At 31.7% G+C, this 22,413-nt stretch overlaps 2 protein-coding genes across 4 annotated transcripts; one reads left to right on the top strand and one right to left on the bottom strand.

The window, feature by feature from the left end:
* The first annotated feature begins 1,787 nt into the window (after positions 1 to 1,787).
* LOC107008510 (SH3 domain-containing protein 2) lies at positions 1,788 to 7,445 on the top strand. The gene is made up of 10 exons (XM_015207576.2): positions 1,788 to 1,991; positions 3,354 to 3,470; positions 4,044 to 4,113; positions 4,205 to 4,356; positions 5,555 to 5,656; positions 5,837 to 6,037; positions 6,128 to 6,190; positions 6,289 to 6,444; positions 6,535 to 6,609; positions 7,046 to 7,445. The coding sequence occupies exons 1-10, from the start codon at positions 1,932 to 1,934 to the stop codon at positions 7,160 to 7,162; spliced, it is 1,113 nt and encodes a 370-aa protein (XP_015063062.1). The 5' UTR covers positions 1,788 to 1,931; the 3' UTR covers positions 7,163 to 7,445.
* Positions 7,446 to 8,478: 1,033 nt separating this feature from the next.
* LOC107008117 (squalene synthase) lies at positions 8,479 to 16,173 on the bottom strand. 3 transcript variants are annotated; one of them, XM_027919487.1, is made up of 14 exons: positions 15,794 to 16,173; positions 15,443 to 15,485; positions 14,745 to 14,834; positions 13,244 to 13,319; positions 12,379 to 12,448; positions 11,653 to 11,796; positions 11,450 to 11,554; positions 11,130 to 11,276; positions 10,785 to 10,860; positions 10,249 to 10,339; positions 9,569 to 9,655; positions 9,450 to 9,495; positions 9,287 to 9,356; positions 8,479 to 8,745 (listed from the first exon to the last, which is right to left on the bottom strand). In XM_027919487.1, exons 1-13 carry the CDS (start codon positions 15,986 to 15,988, stop codon positions 9,294 to 9,296), a joined length of 1,233 nt encoding a protein of 410 aa, XP_027775288.1. In that variant the 5' UTR covers positions 15,989 to 16,173; the 3' UTR covers positions 8,479 to 8,745; positions 9,287 to 9,293. The 3 variants fall into 3 exon arrangements, with proteins under 3 accessions (XP_027775288.1, XP_015062521.1, XP_027775287.1); XM_015207035.2 differs by having other exon boundaries at positions 9,569 to 9,660; positions 10,251 to 10,339; positions 15,794 to 16,172; XM_027919486.1 differs by lacking the exon at positions 8,479 to 8,745 and adding an exon at positions 8,767 to 8,903 and having other exon boundaries at positions 9,569 to 9,660; positions 10,251 to 10,339.
* Between the last annotated feature and the right edge of the window lie 6,240 nt (positions 16,174 to 22,413).

Below are 22,413 nucleotides of genomic sequence, written 5' to 3'. Positions count from 1 at the left end.
CTCCCTGCCCAGTTTTATACAAATTCAAATTGTATATATTTCTCTCTTTCTCGTTTTATACAATTCGATTCAATTGTATATTCTCTGCCCAAGTCTCTTTTTCCTTTTTCTCTTTCTCATTTTATACAAATTCAAATTGTATATAATCGTTCTATACACTCATAATTATAAATTCGTTTTATACACTTCATTTTATACAATTCACTATCCAAGTCTCTTTTTCTTTCTCGTTTTGTACACTTCGTTTTATACAATTCACGTTAATTGTATATGTATAGCGAATTATACATATATATGTTTGTTCTATAGTGCAATTATACAAACTGTGCTATAACATACAAATGTGAATTTTATGTTTGCTAATGTGAAAGTTGTCCTGAAATAAATAATGTTTGTCCATACAATTTGTTATTATTTAACAAATAACACCAAAAATTTAAATATTGGAAAAAATTAGTATTTGGGTCAAGTTCATTATTTGAAAACTTTTAATGATTCAAATTCTATACCAAATTTATTTTTTTTACAAATTCACCCTCTATAGTAGTTATTTTACGTAATTTTTTACGTGAACATAAAAGTAGTGATAGAATATTCACTAAATATGAAAGTGATGATATGGTATTGATAGAAAGATAACAATCGACTTCAGGTAACAAAATCTTGTACTATGTAATTGTTAATTTTTGATAGTTTTAAAAACTTATGAGTAAAAATTATATTTCTTCAAAAGGAGAAATATATTTCATAAATACTATAATCAAACACAAGATAAAATTTCACCCAAATTTTAACCAAATAATATTTGAAAATTTATGGGCAAATGCTAATTTAAATAAGGCTACATGGCTAACCTTTAATTTATCTTTTCATAGTAGGAAAACATTATTTATTTGTTATGATTTGATTGTCTTTGTCAAATTATTATTTTTTCACCTTTGAAACAAATTGAACATACTAGACAAATATCACAACAAAATCATATCCTAAAGACGTACTTGTTGCGATTACAACAAAGGTTATCACCCAGCAAGCCAGCAACATTATTGACCACTATTTTAGAAAAATCAATATTCAACTTGAACAAATGAGTAATATTCCTCTAGCTACTGCATGTAAAAAATTAATGATCCTGTCACTCTTTATATACGAGCACAACCCTTTAAATAATAATAGTGCTCTAACAATTTTTGTGATTTAAATATAGCTAGGTCTGATAAATAGAAAAAATAAAGTAAATTGCTTGTGCTTTTAAAATCGTATTAATTGATTGAATAAGACTCGCTTATTCCTTATTTATATCTATTTTTTTTTCTTATTTTTTCAATACTTGATTAGTGGGATTGATATCTTTTTCACTAAATGACTTAATCCATGTTATTATATATACATACTACATACGAGCTTAATTGTCTTTATTTTAAGCAATTATTTGCTCCAAAATGCACAAATGATAACTTTTTCATTTTTTATATATATTTTTTTTAAAAATCAACTTACTTTTGACTCCACTCACTAGCAATAAGCTTTTATAACAATGTAAATATTATAACATATTTAAGACCATACATTTCAATATTATATTTATACAAATTTTATGGCATGTTGAAAAATATATATATTGCTTGAGGAATATTTCTTATTCAAGTTAAATGATGAATCAAATAGGTTCACATAAAATAAAAATAACAAGAAGAAGGGTAACTTGTTGAATTTCAAAAACCTCAGGGGAAATAGTGCAATTTACAGATCTTGTTCAAGTGATATTTCCCTATTTTCCGAAACAACCCCATTCGAATTTAATTTTCTCATTTCGAAAATTGGCTGTCCGTAATAAGGGAATATCACGCTCCGACGAATCGGACCTAATCGCACAATCTCAAATCTCTCTGAATTGCTACAGATTTTGAAGGTCCTCACTTGGTTCGTCAATGGAAGCGATCCGAAAGCAAGCTACAAGGCTCAGGGAACAGGTCGCTCGCCAACAGCAAGTACGATCGGTTTCCTCTCTCTACATATAAGCATATTGTTACTCTGTAATTCGTAAATTCTGAAGGTTTGTTGATGTTTCTGTAGTATATGTATTGATCCGTTGTAAGCTAATTGTATCAATTTTATCGTGTAATTGTTCAGTGATTGCATTGATCTGTGAGAATCGTGCCTTGTTCTGGTGTATTCTAGCTCAGCTTTTGAATATCCTTATTTCCTTGTTCAGTTATTTGTTGATTCATGTGCATCCGTAGATTTTACGTATCAGGTGTTTGGTAATTTTAACTTTGTGAAATTTATTTTGATTGATTTTAAGTAGATAAAATATACTACTTTTCTATCACCGTTAAAGTAGTATCATATCTAAGTAATGCCCAGTTATAGTTGGTTTTGTGTTATATGTCCTTGTGGACTGATGGTAGTAAAGTTTAAATTTGTTTTGATGTATTGTTAAATTATACATAAACATTCCCCGTGTAATTCCACTCTGGGAGGGTAGAGTGTAGTTAGACCTTACCACTAGCGCAGACTGTTTCTTATAAATCCTGGACTCAAGGAAAAATATTGTTTTAAAATAATCAAAGAGAAAATAATGGGATGTGTACTAAAATTCCCTGATTTTGGGCAATTATGCTTTTTGCTAGGCCTGATAATCTAGTAATTTTGGATGCTTTGAGGGGATAAACTCATCATCTACGATGAGAATGCATTGTTTGTTCTGAAATGTCTACACTATGAAATCCTTATGACTTGCCTTAGGCACTCTTTAATTAGTACAACACTTGGACTTTCTTATAATTTTGTTCAGTCTTTTGAGATATTAGATATCGAAAATGTTGAACCTGAAGCCCTATGTTATATTTTAGTTCGGGTGTGTGGCACTCGAATTCTTGTAGACAATCTTGCGACTAACTTCTGTATGCTCTTCAATTTATTTATGAAGTGATTTTTCTTGTCCAAATATCACAAACTATACTAGATTGAGTCATATTTTCTTGTATTATAGTTATAGCTTAGGAAATTAATGTTCGAGAAGTAACGTTTTAGGAGGTCAGTTAGTCTCGTGGAAGATTGAGTTCAAAGTCTTACATTATGATTTATCTATTTTGCGGCCCACGATTTCCATCACAATATTTATCAAGGCCTCTATCTAGCTCCTTCATTCATAGATTCTTGATCCAGGTTAGCTTGTCCAGCTTTAGCTTTGATCTCATGTTTGTGGCTCCAATCATCTATATCTGGTCTCAATTCTTTGCTCTTTAGGCTTTTCTTTTTAATGAATAGTTCTGGTATTTAGTTGTTGCAATTGATCAAATTACTGCTATTGAAAGTCCTTAATATTTTCTTCACTTCTCTCCTTTCAGGCTGTCCTCAAGCAGTTTGGGGCTGGGGGATATGGTTCAGATCTTGTGACTGATGAAGCTGAGATGCAGCAGCATCATAAGCTCGAAAGGCTTTACATATCCACTCGTGCTGCAAAGGTTGCTCTTGTTAGCTGATAATATTCCCTTTCCCCCCTGATTTGTAGGAGGCCTTCGCATTGAGATTAGGAAGTTGAGTCTCACTTGCATATTAGTTGATGTAATCTCTTAATTAATCTCACATTTTATCTTCTGCTGCATGGTATATCTGTTTGATTGTAGTTTTACATAATCATAGTTTTGATATTCTCATTTATAGAATCTTATTGTAGATGAACTATGCCACATACAGACATACTTGTATGCTTTAGTTGCATTACTTCGAATTAACCAACCAGTCAATTACTTCTCAATTTATAATGAGTTGGGATTGGTTATGTAAATCCTCCAAAATGCATTTCTGCCTAATCTAAGTTCTTTTTTGTTCTAATTTTAAATATTTGCTTTCTAAGGAAAACTAGATATTTTCTAAATTTCATACTTACACCTACAAAATAATTAGTTTTTGTTCCTATACAGACTACTTCTTTCGTTGCTAGTTGTATTTCTTCTCCTTTCTAACTGGAGATACATATACAGAATCTTTGAGCTAAAGCGTGAATAATTAAACATTTGTCATCTTCTGAAATGCAGCATTTTCAAAGGGATATTGTCCGTGGTGTTGAAGGCTATATTGTTACTGGGTCTAAACAAGTTGAAATAGGTCAGTTTCTGATCTCTTCCTGATTGTTTTTTTTTAAGGCCCAAAGCTAAGCTTATATATCTGTTGACCACCATGGGCTTCTCTCCAACAGGAACTAAACTGTCAGAAGATAGTAGGAAATATGGCGCTGAAAATACATGTACAAGTGGTACTACATTGTCAAAAGCTGCATTAGGTTTTTCACGTGCTCGTGCTCAGATGGAGAAGGAGCGAGGGAATCTATTGAAAGCCCTTGGAACACAGGTTAATGAGATAGTCTCATTTTTATAACCTTCTCAATTATATATAATGTCACTCCCTGGAACAAGTAGATCTATCTAATTCTTATTTTGGATGCATATTTTTTGTGGTTCATCTTTGGTTTTAGGCGGAAATTGAAGTGAATTGGCTCCAACAATACTCTGTACTTCTAAAATTCATCTTGTCTTGTGGGACCTTTTTATGTTTTGTGCATGTTTATATCGCGCTTTTTAAGTACTTCCTTTTTCCTTCTAATCCAGGCATCAAATAAGGCACAGAATCATTTTGGACCAGTACTTCTTGTACTGTAACCACCTTTTTATTGTTGGGGACCATTTTTTCTGCTAAGCCATCTATTGTTTTGGCGATGGCGTGATTTTCCAGGGGAAATATAGTTGTAGTTTTTTACTAAACGTTCTATGTTTTGTGAGAGTTTATTGTAAATTGACACGTTTTATGCTACATGGTAGCATAACGCAATCCCTCTCCTTATCCAGGCTTGGGACCAGCAATATGAACAAATTCATACTAGGTTCTTTTTTAACTTTTAGAAAATGTCAGTTTCTTTAAAATGCCGAGCACTCTGTCAAATATAATTAACAAAGGACTAGAACTTGGAGAATGGTATTCATTATATTGCTTGCACATCACAACCAAGCTGGAGATGTCTTATTTATATCATCTGATTGTCATGTGGTATCTCTTTTTAGTCTTCCATGAACCTGCAACGTGTTTAAAGCTTTTGTTTTGGGCAAAATTATGCCTCATTACAATAAATGAAGTCAAGTGGAAGGCTGTAGGTTCTTGAGATTGACCTTGGTTGTACTTGAAGTTCTTTGGGTAGTTCAAAGAAAAGTGGGTTGGATTTTGTCCCATTAGATCAAAGATGAACTGGATTTATATGTTTCTATAGATAACGATGTTCTTTAAGGTTCCAAAATCATGCTGCATCAATCAATTGATGATTTTGGTTCCATATGTTCTATTTGTAGCAGCCAAGATTTGCTGAGCTCTAGAAAATGTTATTTATTTATTTTAGATCAGAGAGTATCCTTTTCTTCACTTATGTTGAAGTTCAGAAAGACACTTCATTTTGGTCTAACCGTTTAGGACTCAAGTGTGAAGACCCTTCAATTGTTCTCTGTCCGGCATGCCAATCTGTTTCATGCCATCCACTTGACTGTTGATGTTGTCTTTCCAGGTTGCAGAACCATTAAGGGCCATGGTGATGGGAGCCCCATTGGAAGATGCTCGACATCTAGCTCAAAGATATGACAGAATGCGGCAAGAGGCAGAAGCACAGGTATTTAGTTGCTTCTTTGTTTAAAATTGTAAGGCAGGACTCCAAAACAATTTATGTGGAAATTTTTTCTTACACATAATGTAATGTGTTGTTTTAAGTTACTTTGATGAAAATAAAATTATTGGAGCAGTTGATTGCACTTGCTAGATGCCAGTTCTCTTTTCTGACTAACCTAGATAGGCTGTTGAAGTATCCAGACGACAAGCTAAATTGAGAGAAGGAACAGGTCATCCTGACATGGCATACAAACTGGAAGCAGCTGAAACAAAGCTAGACGACTTGAAGTCAAACACAAATACATTAGGAAAAGAAGCCGCAGCAGCTATGGCTGCTGTTGAAGCTCAGCAGCAAAGATTGACTCTCCAACGATTGATTGCCATGGTAACCATCCTCCTGGAGCTATGTGCTGTTAAAAGACACCACATAAAGTAAATTTCATTATTATAAATGCCATTTCATCTTTGTGATTAGGTTGAATCAGAACGGTCATACCATCAGAGAATCCTTCAAATTCTTGATCAGCTAGAAGCTGAGGTACGTGTGATTTGTTTAAATAGTTCCTTAATATGATGGACTCCCACTTATTTTCCCACTTCACTGAGCAACTAAGGGTAATTTGTTTTATGATTCAGATGTTATCAGAGCGCCAACGTATTGAAGCAGCTCCTGCTCCTGCTCCTCCCGTGGATACTATGCCTCCACCTCCCTCATATGAAGAAGTAAATGGTGTCTCTACTTCACCCGTACAAAATGGATCAACTGATAATATGGGTTACTTTCTCGGAGAAGTGAGTATTTTGAAATTTCAAGTAGATGAAATAAATCTACCAAACTCGTAGAGTGCTCAATAATATTGCTTCTTTCTCGGTTGGTAACAGGTCATGTACCCATATCAAGCTGAATCTGATGTAGAGCTTAATTTGTCTGTTGGAGAATATATCGTTATTCGCAAGGTTTGTTAGTTTATTTTGCTCTGCTCGAAATGCACTTCTGCATGGTGGTGTCATGATTTTATGGGTATTTCTCATCTAAACTTGAGAAATGACTTTAAACAAAAGGCAGTATGATGTATTTACTAAAATTTTTCTGGAAGTTTTTAGGTGCCACTAATGTTAGTTACAGGTGTTTTACTGAATATCCTCAGCCTGTGATTCAACTCCTACTGATCTGAACTGATATTTTGCATATTGGCAACCTCTACGGCTAATAGACTTCTTGAAGTTCATGATGTTTGAGAGAGTGATATTCTATCTCGGAGTTGGCTGTGCTGTAACATCTGTGTTCTGCTAGAATTCTCTGTCAACTGCAGCAGTGTATATTTTATGAATTGTTGATTTTGTCCAAATCTCTTATAGATAACTAGCCAGTGTGTTCCATTGGTTTATGCAGGTTTCCAACAATGGTTGGGCCGAAGGTGAATGCAAGGGCAGAGCAGGATGGTTCCCTTTTGGTTACATTGAAAGAAGGGATCGCGTCCTAGCTAGCAAGGTGGCCGAAGTTTTCTGAAATGCAGGGATTTCTTTTATTCTGAAGGAGCCATCAGACTTCTGTATCTTCTGCTGCTTGCAATCGTTGCTGCCTTTTTGTAACATCTTTATGTTGTCCCCTTAAATACTCCTTATAGGGGTCTTTTTTTCATTTTTCTTTTTCTTGATGTTTTATTCGATCTTGTGGGTAAATTCTCATTTATTTTCTTTTTTAAGGACTTGGAAATTATTGTTGTATGTTGCAATTGTTGTGATTAATTTTGTAGCAATAGCTATCTTAGCGACGTATGTTCCTCTCGCAAGTTGCAACTCCTTATAATTTGTTCCCTTTTTATATTGGATTTCGGAGAATGTGAGCAAGTAATTCTGTTTTGCCGTTAGCAGATAAGAGATAGCTCCTTGATAACTTTGAAGAATTCTATATCAATACATTTCAAACTGCATAGTCTGGCCACAACACACTAAAAAATAAGCTTTTTTTTTTTTTTTTTAAATGTAGCCAGGTAGATACACACTCCACAAGGCCAGAACATGGGTGATGGCTCCACAACACTTTCAACCTACTGGCGTTCCACAATCAACAACTCTCATTCGAAAAAGCAGAGAAGAGTGATGGACAGGATAAGGTTGTAAAGAACAGGGAAAACCTAAGCTGACTTATCTGTAGTTTGATTAGGTCCTAGTATATTCAATTCATGAGCTGATTTCTCTCGTGACATTAAAATAACAGTGATTATTTCAAAATGTGGTTTCTTTGAAGAAAAATGATTTTCTGAGATGATAATTATAAGTTGACTAACCATAAGAAATTTCAACCCTCAATTCACTTCCGAGTGCGATTAGAATTTTCCCTTAGAATTTTCCCTATGACAGGTAAGTCGGATCAGCTTGTCTACACTTCAATATTCCACCAGTATTAGCTACCTTCCACTGACATGGGTTAACTATACTCACTAGGAGACAGATAGGAAGTAATCACATGGTGTTTTTATTCAAAGCCTCAGTCATATTTCCACTTGATTAACCACTAGGCCACGTCCTCTTTAATAGAAACGGAAAATTATCATGTGCAGACTGCAGATGAAGATAAGGATAACAATAACGTTCCAGGAAAGGTCCTCGAGTACTACAAATATGAATTGTTCTCTTCACCAGGTAGAAGTATTTTCCTTGCGTGTATTTACAAAAATATTTTCCTTAAAAGGGATATTGCACCCTCTAAGAGACGCGTCACTCTTCATTTCATTTTCACTTAACTGCAATTTGCTTCCAGTTCTGGAGAAACCTCTGAAAATGTGTTGGCCCGAATACAACGACTTTCTGTAAACACGTCAATTTACCACAAAATTGGACATAGTATTAAAATGAAATGTGCATTACGGAAAAACGTCTCTACAACACTTGGAATTTGCTTTCCTAGCTTGCAAACAAATACATACCCACCTGACTGCCATAAATAGGCTTTCGTAATTATCTGGTCTGGTTGAAGATGCAACTATTAACTTAATGAACATAGTAATACAAACATAACAATTAGCAGTACATAATTGGCCAAGAGTTTGTGCTGTCTTCCTTGACCATACTTCATTTTTGTAGACCAATCTACAAATCAGGACAAAAGAATCCGGGTTAACACTCTCCACCATAAAACTGAAAGGGATACAATTTCCATGTCTTTATGTTGACTCTTTACATAGTTTTCCTTAAATTTCTGATACACATTTTCTATAATTTGTTCTTTTTCACTTGGAATTGGAAATCTGTGATGGCAGAAGAATGACATAACCGAAATTAGTTGTCAAATACGTTCAAGGATAGGAGGAAAGTGGTGGTTTCTTTTAAAAAACGAATTGGGCTGAGTTGGGAGGAAAGGTTTTTGTGTTTATTCAAAAAAACAATGCAATCTTGAATAGCAGGTAATAGAAAAAAAAAAAAAAAAAGAGAGGATACAAATCATAATTTGGAAAATTACTGTGCTTATTGTTTAAAGGCTAGATTTAAAAAAAAGGTCATATAATGACACATGCTTATCATTAGACATCAAGTCAGAAGCTTAGGTGCATAGAGGGTATATTTCTGAACTACTCGGCATGCATCTAAAATAATTGGCATGCTACTCAAGTTCTCATGATTAGATACTTACAAATGGTCTAAGACCGGCTGCCAGAAAGTTGTGCAAGAATAATAGCCAGTATGATGAAGATGACAACAATCTGCAGTAAATTTGAGAGAATAAGAAAACATCTAATGCTATAGACATATTGTATCTAAAGCATTAATAAACAATCAGAGCATAGAACACTTACCAGAACTGGACTGTAATTAGGCTCGTTCCTGATTATGTAAGATTTCCTGTTGATAGGTACATTCATTAGTTGATATTCACAGAATTGTGAAGATGAGAGCAACAAGGATATGTGCAAACCTTTTGTTCAAGGTTCCCGAGTCTCTGCAAGTTTTCAGGATGGCATCAAGCCTCTTCAAAGTTTTTGTTGCATTTGGATCGTTATTATTAACCTAAAACCATAGCAAGGCAGCTTTAGTGGCAAGTCTTTACATGAAGAAAGGGAACTTTGATATATATATAAAAAAAAAGAACACAGATAGCAGACCGAATGAAATCCCATTACTATTGGCCATTGAGCAAAAGTTTCACCAATTTTGTACCACCAGTTCAAATAGATGATAGATGTATCAGTTCAATTGCTAAGAGATATCAGTATTATAATAGGCGCATGTTACATTTAGAAGTGCACTAATTTGTTCTATTCTTGAACTACACAGTTGTACATAAAAACGAGAGAGAGAGAGAGAGAGAGAGAGTTTACTGGGATAACTAATTTGCAAACAACAATAAGTATTTCTGGAAAAGGACTTCTAAATCTACGGAGTGACAGTCATTTGTATGCACAAGGGTTTCTTGTAGCATGATGCAAGGGTCCAGATAGACACCAAGCCACAAAGGCACACTGCGCATATACTTCTTCCAAGACAAGACATGGATTGTTAGCAAAGGAAGGCGTAATCCTCAATGACCCAACAAATTCAACATTATCACATTATAACTGGGTAATTAGGTATAATACAGAATTAAATAAGTTCCACACCTTGGATTTCAGCATACAAGAAAAGTCAAAAAAAGCACCATATACATCTGCCATAGTCTTGGTCCGGTCAATGACCTTAGCAGTAAGACCTAGAAAGAAGAAACCAAAAGTCAGTATTATGATAGGTAGACGGATATATTAAGAAGCCGAACAAGCATAGATATATTAAAAACTGAAGCCACAATAATATTCAAAAAACACAATCTATTATAAAAAATATCAATCTGCAAATGTAGTAGAGCATATAGATGCATGAATAATACATAGATACAGGGAGCTGTGGAAAATCTGAAAGAATGACCACAAGGTGAGGAAGTTAGATTTTATTCAACCAATGAATATACAGTAGACAGTGTTTAAGAGTAAACCCCATAATTACATGATGAATTCTAGAGGAAGAAAGTCACTTTGCGTATGACAATATTACTATTGTCAAAAGGATGGGAATTAAAAAAAGTGGCCGAACTTCAAGGAGTCAAATCGCAATCGGGTATGAAGTCACAAGAAATGCATGTTGACAAAAATAGTTCTTACCACGCCTCATTTTTACCACTCCTCTGAAGACTTCAATGTTGTCGTAGCACATAGCTAATGTCCCAATTGCCATGACCTGATACCATTAGACAACACAACAAGGCAAAAGTGTGGTAAAGAAGGATGCTAGCAAATTACTAGTGTAAAAACAATGTTTCTGTATGCTGTAGAAGGCAAATGGAACAAAAACAGTAAAAAAAATTCTTGTTCTACAAGCTCATATTTAAAGAAATGTGCCCAATCTATTTTCTTTTTTGATCGCTAATGTGCCATCTTCATGTAGGAAGCTTTTAGCTTGATAAATAAATAGAAAGTAGAAAGCCTAGAAAATAATCAAGAGGATACCTGTGGAATGGCACAGAATCGAAAGATGGCAGGATCATGCAAATTGAACATATAAGTCAAACAATCTTCTACATGTGACAAAGCATTGGTGACCATGTCATTGAGACATTGCACTGCCTTAACCGAGTTCTCCTCGTACTTTAAGTCCTGTGGGAAATAAACAGAGATGTCAATTAAATTTATAAAATGAAACCCATCTTTGGACTTGGACCCAAACAACAGCACTTGCTAGTGTGCACTCAAGTTAATTTGATACCTATGATGTCAGGGAAAACAAAATGAGAAATTCATACAAGACCAGGGAGATGAAGAACTCAAACCTCAAGTTTATTAACATATTTACTCCAAATCTCACGGGGCCAGAACATACGGCACTTGGGTACTTCATTTATATCTTCCAAATAATCTCTGATAATGTTTGTTTTCTGCAATATATAGCAAATATGTTAGTATTAGTGCCCTCAACAAAGAAGAATCTCAACAAACGACAGTTGGTGCCTTCCACACATGTTAAGGTCCAAACCTGAAGAAATAAACCCATAGAGTTGGAGAGAGAATCTGAAGCCAGATCTTCTTTCCCAGAGGCATGGAACAGTTTCGACAATCCTAGCCCAACAAGCCCAGCTACATAGTGACAGTATTCGTCATAATCATCAGTTGTTTCCACCTGCAGGAAGAGATTTATTGAAGCTGAAATACGCAGGGATTGAAGAGCATTCTAGAAATGAAACTTGGAGCAAAAAATTATTAACTCGGTAAAGTAGCTTCTACACATTAGGCGCGCTTAAAGGTTTAAACTACCTCTCAAAACCTAACAAGATTTAGCGCTAATCAACCAAATAACATATACTTGTTTTCTATTGTTAATAGCCATGTTTTGCTTAACAAACAAAGACTGCGACAATAATTCAACAAATATCATAGTATTCATACAAGCTAACAATGCTTAAATTCGAAGAACAAAAATTTTCCAGTAAATATCCAAGGAATATATGGGTGAAAAGGACACCTAATCTCAAATAGCATAAATACTAGTAACCACGCCAATCACAACGTACTGAAGCAGAGATCATGGTTTATACTCTTGAGGAGGTGGAATAATCCAATGTCTTGAAGACGAGGAATTGCATGAAAAGGAAAACTTGAGATTCTAGCCAATTCATACAAACGAAAAAGGCAAACAAGTATAAATTGCATTTTGTGAGTATCAGAAAATTTGAACTTATTCTTTTTGGTATATCTTGCATACCTCCTTGCATATAAATTTTGCCATTCCTGCACCCATCCTCATGGTAATGTCCTCAATTGCCTGCTGATAACTGCACAGATATAAGAACATAATCTTCATTATAACCTACTATTCATACAAAAGGAACCCAGAAGTATACAACATACCCAATGTTATCCCACAAGTGGAGTGTAATCCCGCAGAGTTTATAAGTTTTGAAATTCAGAGTTCACATTTTTTGTTTAATAAGTAATATGATTTTAGGGTTGAGCAGGAAAGAGGAAACTGCACCGCTCATAAGTAACATTTTTGATTCACATTAGGTCACGTGGATTGAGTGTTGAGTTTGGAATTCTCCAAGCCTTGCAAAAGAGTTCAAATTCTGGAGGACACACTGCTACATTATATTTATTGCGTGTCTGAATATTGACTTGTATTGATGTGAGACTTTTCATTATTTGACATGGATTGCCAGGAAATAATCATCACAAACAGGAAATTCGCACAAAGCAATTATTTGAATGAGAAAATAAAACTCAAGAAAGTCTCTAGTTCTAACAGCAAGAACCCTGTCCAGTGATCTATTTCATCCAAAATGATATCCTAAAATCCCTGATAGAAAGCTTCACACTCGCTATTCCATGAAACTCTTTACAAGTTTCCAAGTATAAAGGGGCTTCTAAATTGTCATCATAAGAACACTCGAGCGATTTCTGATTTAACTATTATTTTATACCAAAATTTAAGGTCAGAAGAGAGCGCCCATTATCCCGAGTTTTGAATGTTGTTGGGGAAAAAACTGTCTTTACAAAATATGCTGATTGTAACCTCTCAATTGAGCAAAATCGTAGTATCAGAAAAACACAAAAGCTGGGTAAGAACTCACAGTTTTCCAAGTTCCAGAAAAGCAGTCGCTACATGATGGAACTGGTCCATGAGAACCTTGTACTCCTTCGTACCACCTAACATGTTAAAATTGGGATTAGGAAATCAGTCTATAATGCTTCAAGTTGTTCAGGAAAAAATGATCATGGTCCACCCAAGACAGAATGTCTTTGTAGGGAGGGCAATGTGCATTTCAAAAGATTAGAGTAAGAAAAAGCAATTCCAATATAAATAATGAAAGAGAAAAGAACTTATATTTAGTGTAAGAAAGTGCAGCAGTATAAACAAGTAATATGAATTTCAGAAGATTCCTAGCTTGCTCCCTTCCCCTTAGCATCCTACCTTTGAGTCAGGTTCACCCATAGGGCCAACATGTCAACACATTTTAAGGAGAAAATTGACAAAAGAGCCAATTACAACCACTAATAATGCGGAAACCATTCCAGGGTTAAAACATAGATTTTGAAGCTCATTTCCCTATCGGCATCCTACTATTTGTATATTGAAAGAAATAAAATCAACATAGGTTATTTACCCAGAGCAAATGAAAAATTAGATTAGAGGACCCACTAGAATGTCCTAGGACTTCACATATTATTTTATTCAGCTCAACGTTCTAGTGCTGGCTATCCATCAGATGTGAAAGCTCCTCCACGTTTATACATGAACCAACAGGTGTATATTATAACTAGCAATACAAATCACAACAACCTGCCATGAGCATACAGATGATGAGCTAGTAATGATAGGGTTTTTAGTTTTATCCCCCTCCCCCCTAAAGTATGGATTTTTTAAAAAAAATCAAAAGGTTATTGAGAATGAGACATAATATAATATGTAATCAATAGTGTGCTCTCTCTAACAATTTAAGTTTTTAGATAAAACCAACATGATATTAGAGAGAAAGAGACCCTATTTCAAATCTCACAGCCACCTAAAAAGAAAAGCAAAACAAATTTCCATGTGTTTGGCCCATGAAAAAGAATCAAATTCACACATGAGAGGGTCTGCTGCAACATATATAATTCAGTAAATAGAAAATGGTGCTTCTTTTAACAGGATTTCAAGGATTATGAATTGTTTGGTGTTGAATGACTCATGTCGACAGTGTCTCTAATATGGTAGTAAATAGGAAATTCAAGAGGAAGCTATGGCCTTTTGCAAAATGTGTTTTGACAGACGACAACTTGAGAACAGGGAATGCATTATGGACCGCTGGTGACTGGTGCAGTATGTGCAAGAAAATAGTAGAGGACGTGAATCTTGGATCACTGGTAAGTTACAGCATAAGTGCAGCAAAAGAAAAACATTTTTGGGTAGACAGTGAAATATTTTGCATTGGTTTCCATCTGACTTATTCAAAATAATCTCCTTAGTAACCTCTAAAAAGTAGTTGAAGTCATTCCAACTTGGGATTCTTCAATTGCAAAAGTACGCTCATAATAAGAGATAAGCAATATTGAGAACTTAGGGAGATCAACAAGTTGCATTCAGAGACTTACATGCAAAGTGCCATTCGCGATCATAAACATGCTGATGAAAAGAGATCAAGATAGGTACTTTAACATCGGTGGGTATGCTGGTATCATCCTCTGTCCACAATAAGAACACCCAAATATGAAAAATAAGCAAAATATGTGTTACTCAAAAATATGACTGCAACAACCCTTGAATCAGCTAAGATTACAACCTAAAAACTACCTTGTGAATGTCTAGAATGAAATGAAATAATAAGTAGCATATGATAATTCCTACTAGTATTTAAGCAACAAAAGTTAGTCAGAACTTGTTTATAACCAAGAAGAGTTCAACAGGAAGCTGGTAGGCAGCGCAGTATCATATAAGCTAAATATCAAATACCAATATAACTAGTATGAGAAGAACGACTTGCTTCTTTTCCTTTTTTTTTTTTGATAAGGAAGAACAGCTTGCATCTTTTCCTCTTTTTAATTAATAAGCAGTTGAAATTTTCAACAAGTTATTATTCCCTCTCTCGTCATCTTTTGTTCCTCTCAAGAAGCAATAGAAGATAAGCATGATGAACTGAATCAACGATTCAACCTACTCTTTCAAAGATAGAAGACTAAATTAATTACACCAAATTTTGCATAAAAAATGAAGAACTAATACTTTCTGAGTTTCATATCTCCTAAGCATTCATAAAGTACAAACAAATTTAGATGATAGTAACTGAGCTTACCAACAGTGTCAAGTGCTCGAAGGACCAAATAGAATATGCATACCTGCAACGTTCAATGGAAGTTCAAAAACAAATTTAAAACAATAGTAATATTAACACATCAATCCAGCAAAATTAACACAAATTCAAAAGGAATAAGAATAGATTATATCAATTCCGATCAATTCACAGAAGCAGAATATAAATTCTTCCTAATTAAGCAAAAATGCAAACTTCTACAAAACGAATATACGCGCACACAGAGAAAAATTTAAAACAGATTGAAAACCAAACAGAAATTTAACGAATCGCAAGCGGTATAGCATAAATGCCAGAGAAAACATTTCTCCTGAAGAGAATAAACAAACTTACAGCATCACGAAGCTCGACAGGAAGCTGTTGAATGACGAGAGCAAAACTACGAGAGACCTTTTGAAGCATTAAGTAACAGAAGCCCCAATGTGGCTCCGGCGGGATCTGCTTTTCCGCATGTCTAGCCGCTAGTTTGAGCTTTATCAATGGATACAAATCATCTGGATTCTTCAGAATTGCCCTCAATGTTCCCATTCTTCTCAACAAATTCAAACACTGTCCCGATCCACAATCAAATCACACACAAATACGTGTTGATGTATGAAGAAAACAAATCCAGAAAGCGAAAGGGAGAGAGGGAATGGCGTGGGAGTGTTCGGTAGAGAAGAGCGTTTGCAAAATGACAGTATATGTAGAAGTTATTGAATAATAATGAATTTGTGGAAACGACTATACCTATGTATAATGGTGTAATATTATCGTCTGACGTTAAAGGAATCTTCCTGCTGTAATTTTTACTACACTTGTTTACAAAATTTGGAATTATATATCTATCTGCATATAAAATAATAAAATTACATTTTTCAACTTTTTTATAAATCACTCCTGGGATTTTTGTATATAAATAAGTAATTTTTAATAATTATATGATACATATTATTTTTAATATAATAATTAATTACTCACTAAAAATTCTTTCAAAATAATCTTATTATAACTTGTCTTCAAATGAAAAAAATTTGTATTTGCTAACACGTCTCACATCGATAGAGGGATAGAAATTTGATCTTCTTATATGGACTTGGACAAACCTCCCCCATGAGATAACTTTTGAGATGTGCATTACGTCTAAGACCTAATTTAACATAGTAATAGAGTCAGACCAATCCTAATTTATTATTCACCAGTGATGAGCTCCCATTTAGAAGTGTTCACGCTCCAGTTGGACGTGCAGGAGAGTGTTAAGATGCCCAGATCGATAGAGAAAGTGAATTAGGCCTAAGACCTAATTTCACAATATTGATCCATATGTTTGATACGACTAAGAGAACCAACCCCATCTTCAACTCTAAAGATATAGTAACTTATAAGTAAGAGGTAACATATATTATGTTCATCCAAGTCTTTAATATATAAAAAGTGATTCATCGTGTCTTCATACTTTTCAGTTACATTAGATTCATTCATTGTGATTAAAACGACATGAAAATTTACTTTTAAAAATTATACTTTTTTTTATACTCAAAAATTAATTGAGTTGAAAGTCTTTTGAAAATTATTTCTCTAATTCACGGGAATGTAATAAGATTTTACGTATATTATAATTTATAATATTCTCTACAAACTTCAGTAAAGATATTATTATCCAATATCATTAACCCTTTCACCACATTTACCTTTGTTTTCAACTAAATATTATAAAATTATTTGTAAAGTGGTTAGGTGTGATTTCTACTCTGATATGGTTTGTTACTTGGTGTGAAGCCTAATTATAAGACTGTATTTACTTAACACCGGACTGCTTCATTAAAAGATCATTATTTTATATAATCATTAATATTATATTTATATTATTAGTATTATATTGAGATGATTATTTAATTATTTATTAGCCCGCATTGTTTGACGAACTTCCCGTTGAAACGGGGTATGGAGTTTAGATGTTTAATTATTTACCGCGTTTGGCACGATAAGTAGGTTTTCCTCCTATACTTCTATGGTGCTACTTCAACTAATTCAGTGGATATACTGTTCTCTTCCTTCTTTTTGAAGGTAAATAAGTGACTAATTATGATGGATTAGGATTTTTCGCACTTGTCAAAGAATTAAATAAGTGATGATTGCAACCCAAAACCACTAAGAAGTAGTTTGGATGCCTGATGCAGATATTTTTTTAAGAAATATAATACATAAACGTGTTATTTAATTTGATATTTATATCTTTCAATTTTGACATTTAAATTTCAATTTTATATAGAATTGAACAAATAGATATATGTATTTATGTAACAATTTGCGTCCTATGTAACATCTTACCAGACATCCTACGTTTATTATATTACGTATAATATACATAACTATGTGTTCAATTTATACAAATTTATATATATATTTATAAAATTCAAAATTAAAAAGCATAATTAATTATAAACTAAGGCCAAATAGTGACTAAAAAGTATTTTCATATATCATGCATGTCTTGTAGAAGTCACCAAAGAAATTGGTTGTCATGAATAGGTAATTTCTTTGGATTATTAGAAAATGATTTTTTTCAAAGAATTGTTTTCTTATCAAACGAGCAAATGACTTTCATCATTCATTGTGAAAAAATTAAATAATTATTACTTTTTAAATTCTTATTATTTGATCTAACTAACATTTAGGCCTTATTTGTTTTTTATTAAGATTAAATCATCTGAATCTAAATACACATCTAAATATTAAGATATATATTAAGATCTAGAGTGAAAAATCTGAATAAACATCTTAATATTAAGATATTGCCTCTGAAGTTGAACACTAGATTATATTGGGACGGTTTGTTTTCAATATCTGAAAGTACATATGAAATTAAATGCTATATCAATAAAATATTATTAAAAACTCATTTTAGTAAGTAGTTTTTCACATAGAAAATAATATTTTGAACATTCTTATCATAACAAGGTAATATGATTTATTTATTAAGAATTTAACATTAAATTTCATCATTAGTATGACTATTCTATCTTTACACTCAAAAACTTTGAGAATCTAACATAATGCAATGTAAAATAGTTTATATAAAATAATAATATAATGTTTATGAAAACATTTTATTTTATAATGGACATTTGTTATTGTTATCGATCAAATAATTAGTACTTTATAATTCTCTGGAACCATGCTAAATATTATATCATGAAGTGCTTGTCAATTCAAATATATTAATTAATTTATGAAAGTAAAAAACGTATATTAAGTTAGTAAGAATAAATGAAATTGATGAGCATATAATTAACATTAATTAAATAAGAAAAAAAATATAAATTGTTATGATGTAATTGAATTAAGGAGTCTTATTTGTAAGTACGAATGGTGTTAAGATTGTGTTATATATCTGATTCATTCATATTCAGACTCATTAAGAGATTTATAAGGAAATAAAACAAACAAACTTAATGAATTGAATTTGAATAATTAAGATTCATTCCTAAAAAATAAACATATTTAAAGAGGCAAATCTGATTAATTAAGATTCAGACCTCCATTAAGTGCAAACAAATAAGGCCTAAGCCTTACTAAATATTTAATATTCTTAAAAAAATTATCAAATCAGCTTATTGATTTGTTAAATAATTATTAATTTTTAATATAGTCCTTCAAGGAATAATTTTTTATTTATTCACCTAAGAAAATATCTCTTAACGTACAAAATACTCTGAAAAATATCTCTCATTGATCTCTCTCCTTTCTTATCTGAGTTGCCTCTTATTTTTATTTAACTAGGTTACTTGATCGTGCTTCGCATAATTATTAAACAATTAATTTGTTTTCATCAATCTTATATTGACACTGTTGTCTGCTTAACTATATTATATGAACTCTTTATTAATTTTGTCTATTTTTTTATATTCTCTAATTAAAATAGTGTCAAAGTTAATTGTTATTTTCTTATTTCCTCCATCCCACTTTAAATAGGTCACCTATACTACAATTGCTCTCATTATTTATGATTCTAAAAAATCAAAACATTTTTTATTATGAAAATCCTACCCAAATAGAACTACATCTAAAATAAATACATTGAAGATAATTATAAAGCAAAAGAGTAAACAAAAAAGAGAACTTCTATATTATAAGTATTTGAATTAAATAAAAATAAAAATAACTTACATATTACGAATAATTTGTTATTCTAATTTCATATATTAAATTAATTTAAGATAATTATACAAAGTATACTTTTATTTTGTGATTGAAAAAATAGAATGACTTTCTAAATGAAATATCAATAGTTGAATGATTTTTTAAGTGAAATATCAATAACTGAATGACTTTTGAATTATTAAAAAAATAGAATGACTTTCTAATTGAGTAAACAACAAAAGAAATTAACAAAAAGAATAAAATACTAATAAAAATGAGTAGAAGGCCAAAGATTGAAAATAAAAGAAAATACTTTTGCTGTTTTTATATCCTTTAATTAAAAATTAAGAGTAAACATAAAACTGAAAAAAGTACAATTGATAAATTAGAAAAAAGCATATAAGGAAACGAAATTGTAACATAAAGTTTATATTTAAGTTACTTTATAAATAAAATAAAAGACAACGTAACTTAATATATGCTATATCTATTTTCTTAACTTTTAATGATTATTATTTATTTACTATATTTAGAATTTTCTGTCTCTAACCTTTTTCTTTTTATTTCTTTCCAATTAATGTGATATCTTCTTCCTTTAATTTTGTAATATCATTTAATATTCAATAGTTCTCATTCTTTGTAAATCAAAATGGTAGAAAGAAAGAACTAATGCTTTGTAATGATCGTCATTCTTAATATTCACAATTTGACTGTAGATTTTTGGTATGTTGAGCTTCTTTAATGTATATTTTGATAGATTTTGTAATAATTTTATTTTGATATCCATATTTGAGTTTTTATAGACTTTAATTTACAAAATAAATATTTATAATTGATGATTTTATTTTCAAAATTCTAACTAAGAACAGAATGATATGAGATTAAACCTGACACTTACTTTAACGAAAGAATTTATCTATCAATATCTTAACATCACCAGGCACCACATTGTACACATATACTTTTTTTATCTTCAAATATAGGGGAAAAAATTGCTTGCATATTTTTATTTATTATTACACAATATACGTATATATAATTCTAAATATCTAAATAAATTTTGATAAAGAAATTAGAAAATGACTTGAGAGTGATGATGTATTAATATCTTACCATCACCAAGCATCACATTATACACATATACCTGCTTTATCTGCAAAATATAGAAAAGAAAAAATTACTATATTACAGATTTATAAAATTTGATAAATAAATTAGAAAATAACCTGAAAACTATGATGAGAGTAATGATACATTAAACAGAAAAAAAACCAATACATTTCATGATGTATTTGAAATCTATAGCTAATTCAGTACTATTTATAAGATTATTGTTTCTTTTGTTGTTAATGCTGCAGTTATGTTAACGTTACAATTATCGTGGATTTTTATAAGTCTTATTTGCACATTTAGTATTTATTAATGATTATGATTTAATAGGTTTCATGTAATTATCGAGGGTGTTGAATTTTTTTATGTCAATTTATGATTTTGTGATAGTGGACCGACTGAGAAAAACAGTTACATGACGTTATTTTACCACACATTAATTAATAATTAGTTAGAGTCAATTAATTACTATAGCCTTAATTTCAATCCATTTACATGTTAAATTAATAATTAATTAGAATCTATTAATTATTGTAGCCTTAATTAAAATTCATTTACATAAAAAAATAGGGAAAACCCCCAAAATTTGAAAAAAATAATAATATAAATTTCCTGGCCATTGAGACATGGCACATCAACGGAATGATATTCATTATACATCTATTCATTGATTTTATTTTTTTTTTAAATTTGTCAATTAACGTGAAAAACAAAAGTTGGAATATCGGATAGTTTAATGGAGGAGCATTAAAGTATATAGACCCTCATTAGTACTCATGTGACAGAGAGGTGGACCTACAGGGGGTGGGTGTTCATTTCATAAGCGAAGCTAGGTGGAATTTATAAATTCGAATGAATCAATTAGTTTTTTGTAAATTAAATTTTTATGTTAGAAAATTAAATAAATATATATATATATATATATATATATATATAAATATGTGAATTCTTAAAAAAAAATATTTAAAACTCAAAATTTCTAATATTAACTTCGCTTCTGACATGTGCTTCCGTTAACTTTAAAAAATTGATGTGTATATATATATATGTATATAACATATTTATCTTGAAAAACTAACAGAAACTAGAATATTAATCAATAGTGCAGCGGCGAGCAGCATAAAAGTGTCATGTTGGTACTAGCTGAATTATTCAATCACAAGATCACATTTTACTAGAGTCTTTTTTATTATTTTTATTTAAAGTTTAGCTTAGAGATCATATTTGGTGTACACGAACTCACAAAGTGTTCAAATTCTGAATTCGCCTCTGATGAGACAACATCTTTTGCGTACCAATATTGACGATAGTGAAATATTCGTGATATTCTGTAGGAGAATTTTGAAGTTTAAATTTTTGAAAATGATAAAAATAAATAAATTGTTGGGAGTGTCTCCCTTACCTAGTGAATTCGAACGTAAAAGTGGTCTATAAAAGAAAGTTTAAAGGCAATATTTTAGTTATTTTACATAATTTATCTCATAATAAGTTATTTTGAGATTACTATTCCAGAAAGAGATTACTTATCTTAGTAGCAATTGTTAATAAATTATTTTAGACTTGCAATCTACAAATTAAAAGGCATTCACAAATTATTCTGAAATTAACTCTTCTTATTATCTATCACACCGAACAATCCCTAATAATTTATTTATCTAAACTTCTTAAATCAACTTATTTTAAAAAGTTTTTACAAGTATTTTGCAAGAAAAGTATTTTTG

Source organism: Solanum pennellii, chromosome 1 (genome assembly GCF_001406875.1).
Source record: "Solanum pennellii chromosome 1, SPENNV200".
In the NCBI taxonomy this organism is placed as follows: domain Eukaryota; kingdom Viridiplantae; phylum Streptophyta; class Magnoliopsida; order Solanales; family Solanaceae; genus Solanum; species Solanum pennellii.
Note: the sequence above shows the minus strand (reverse complement) of the source record. Positions and strands in the feature narration are given on the sequence as shown.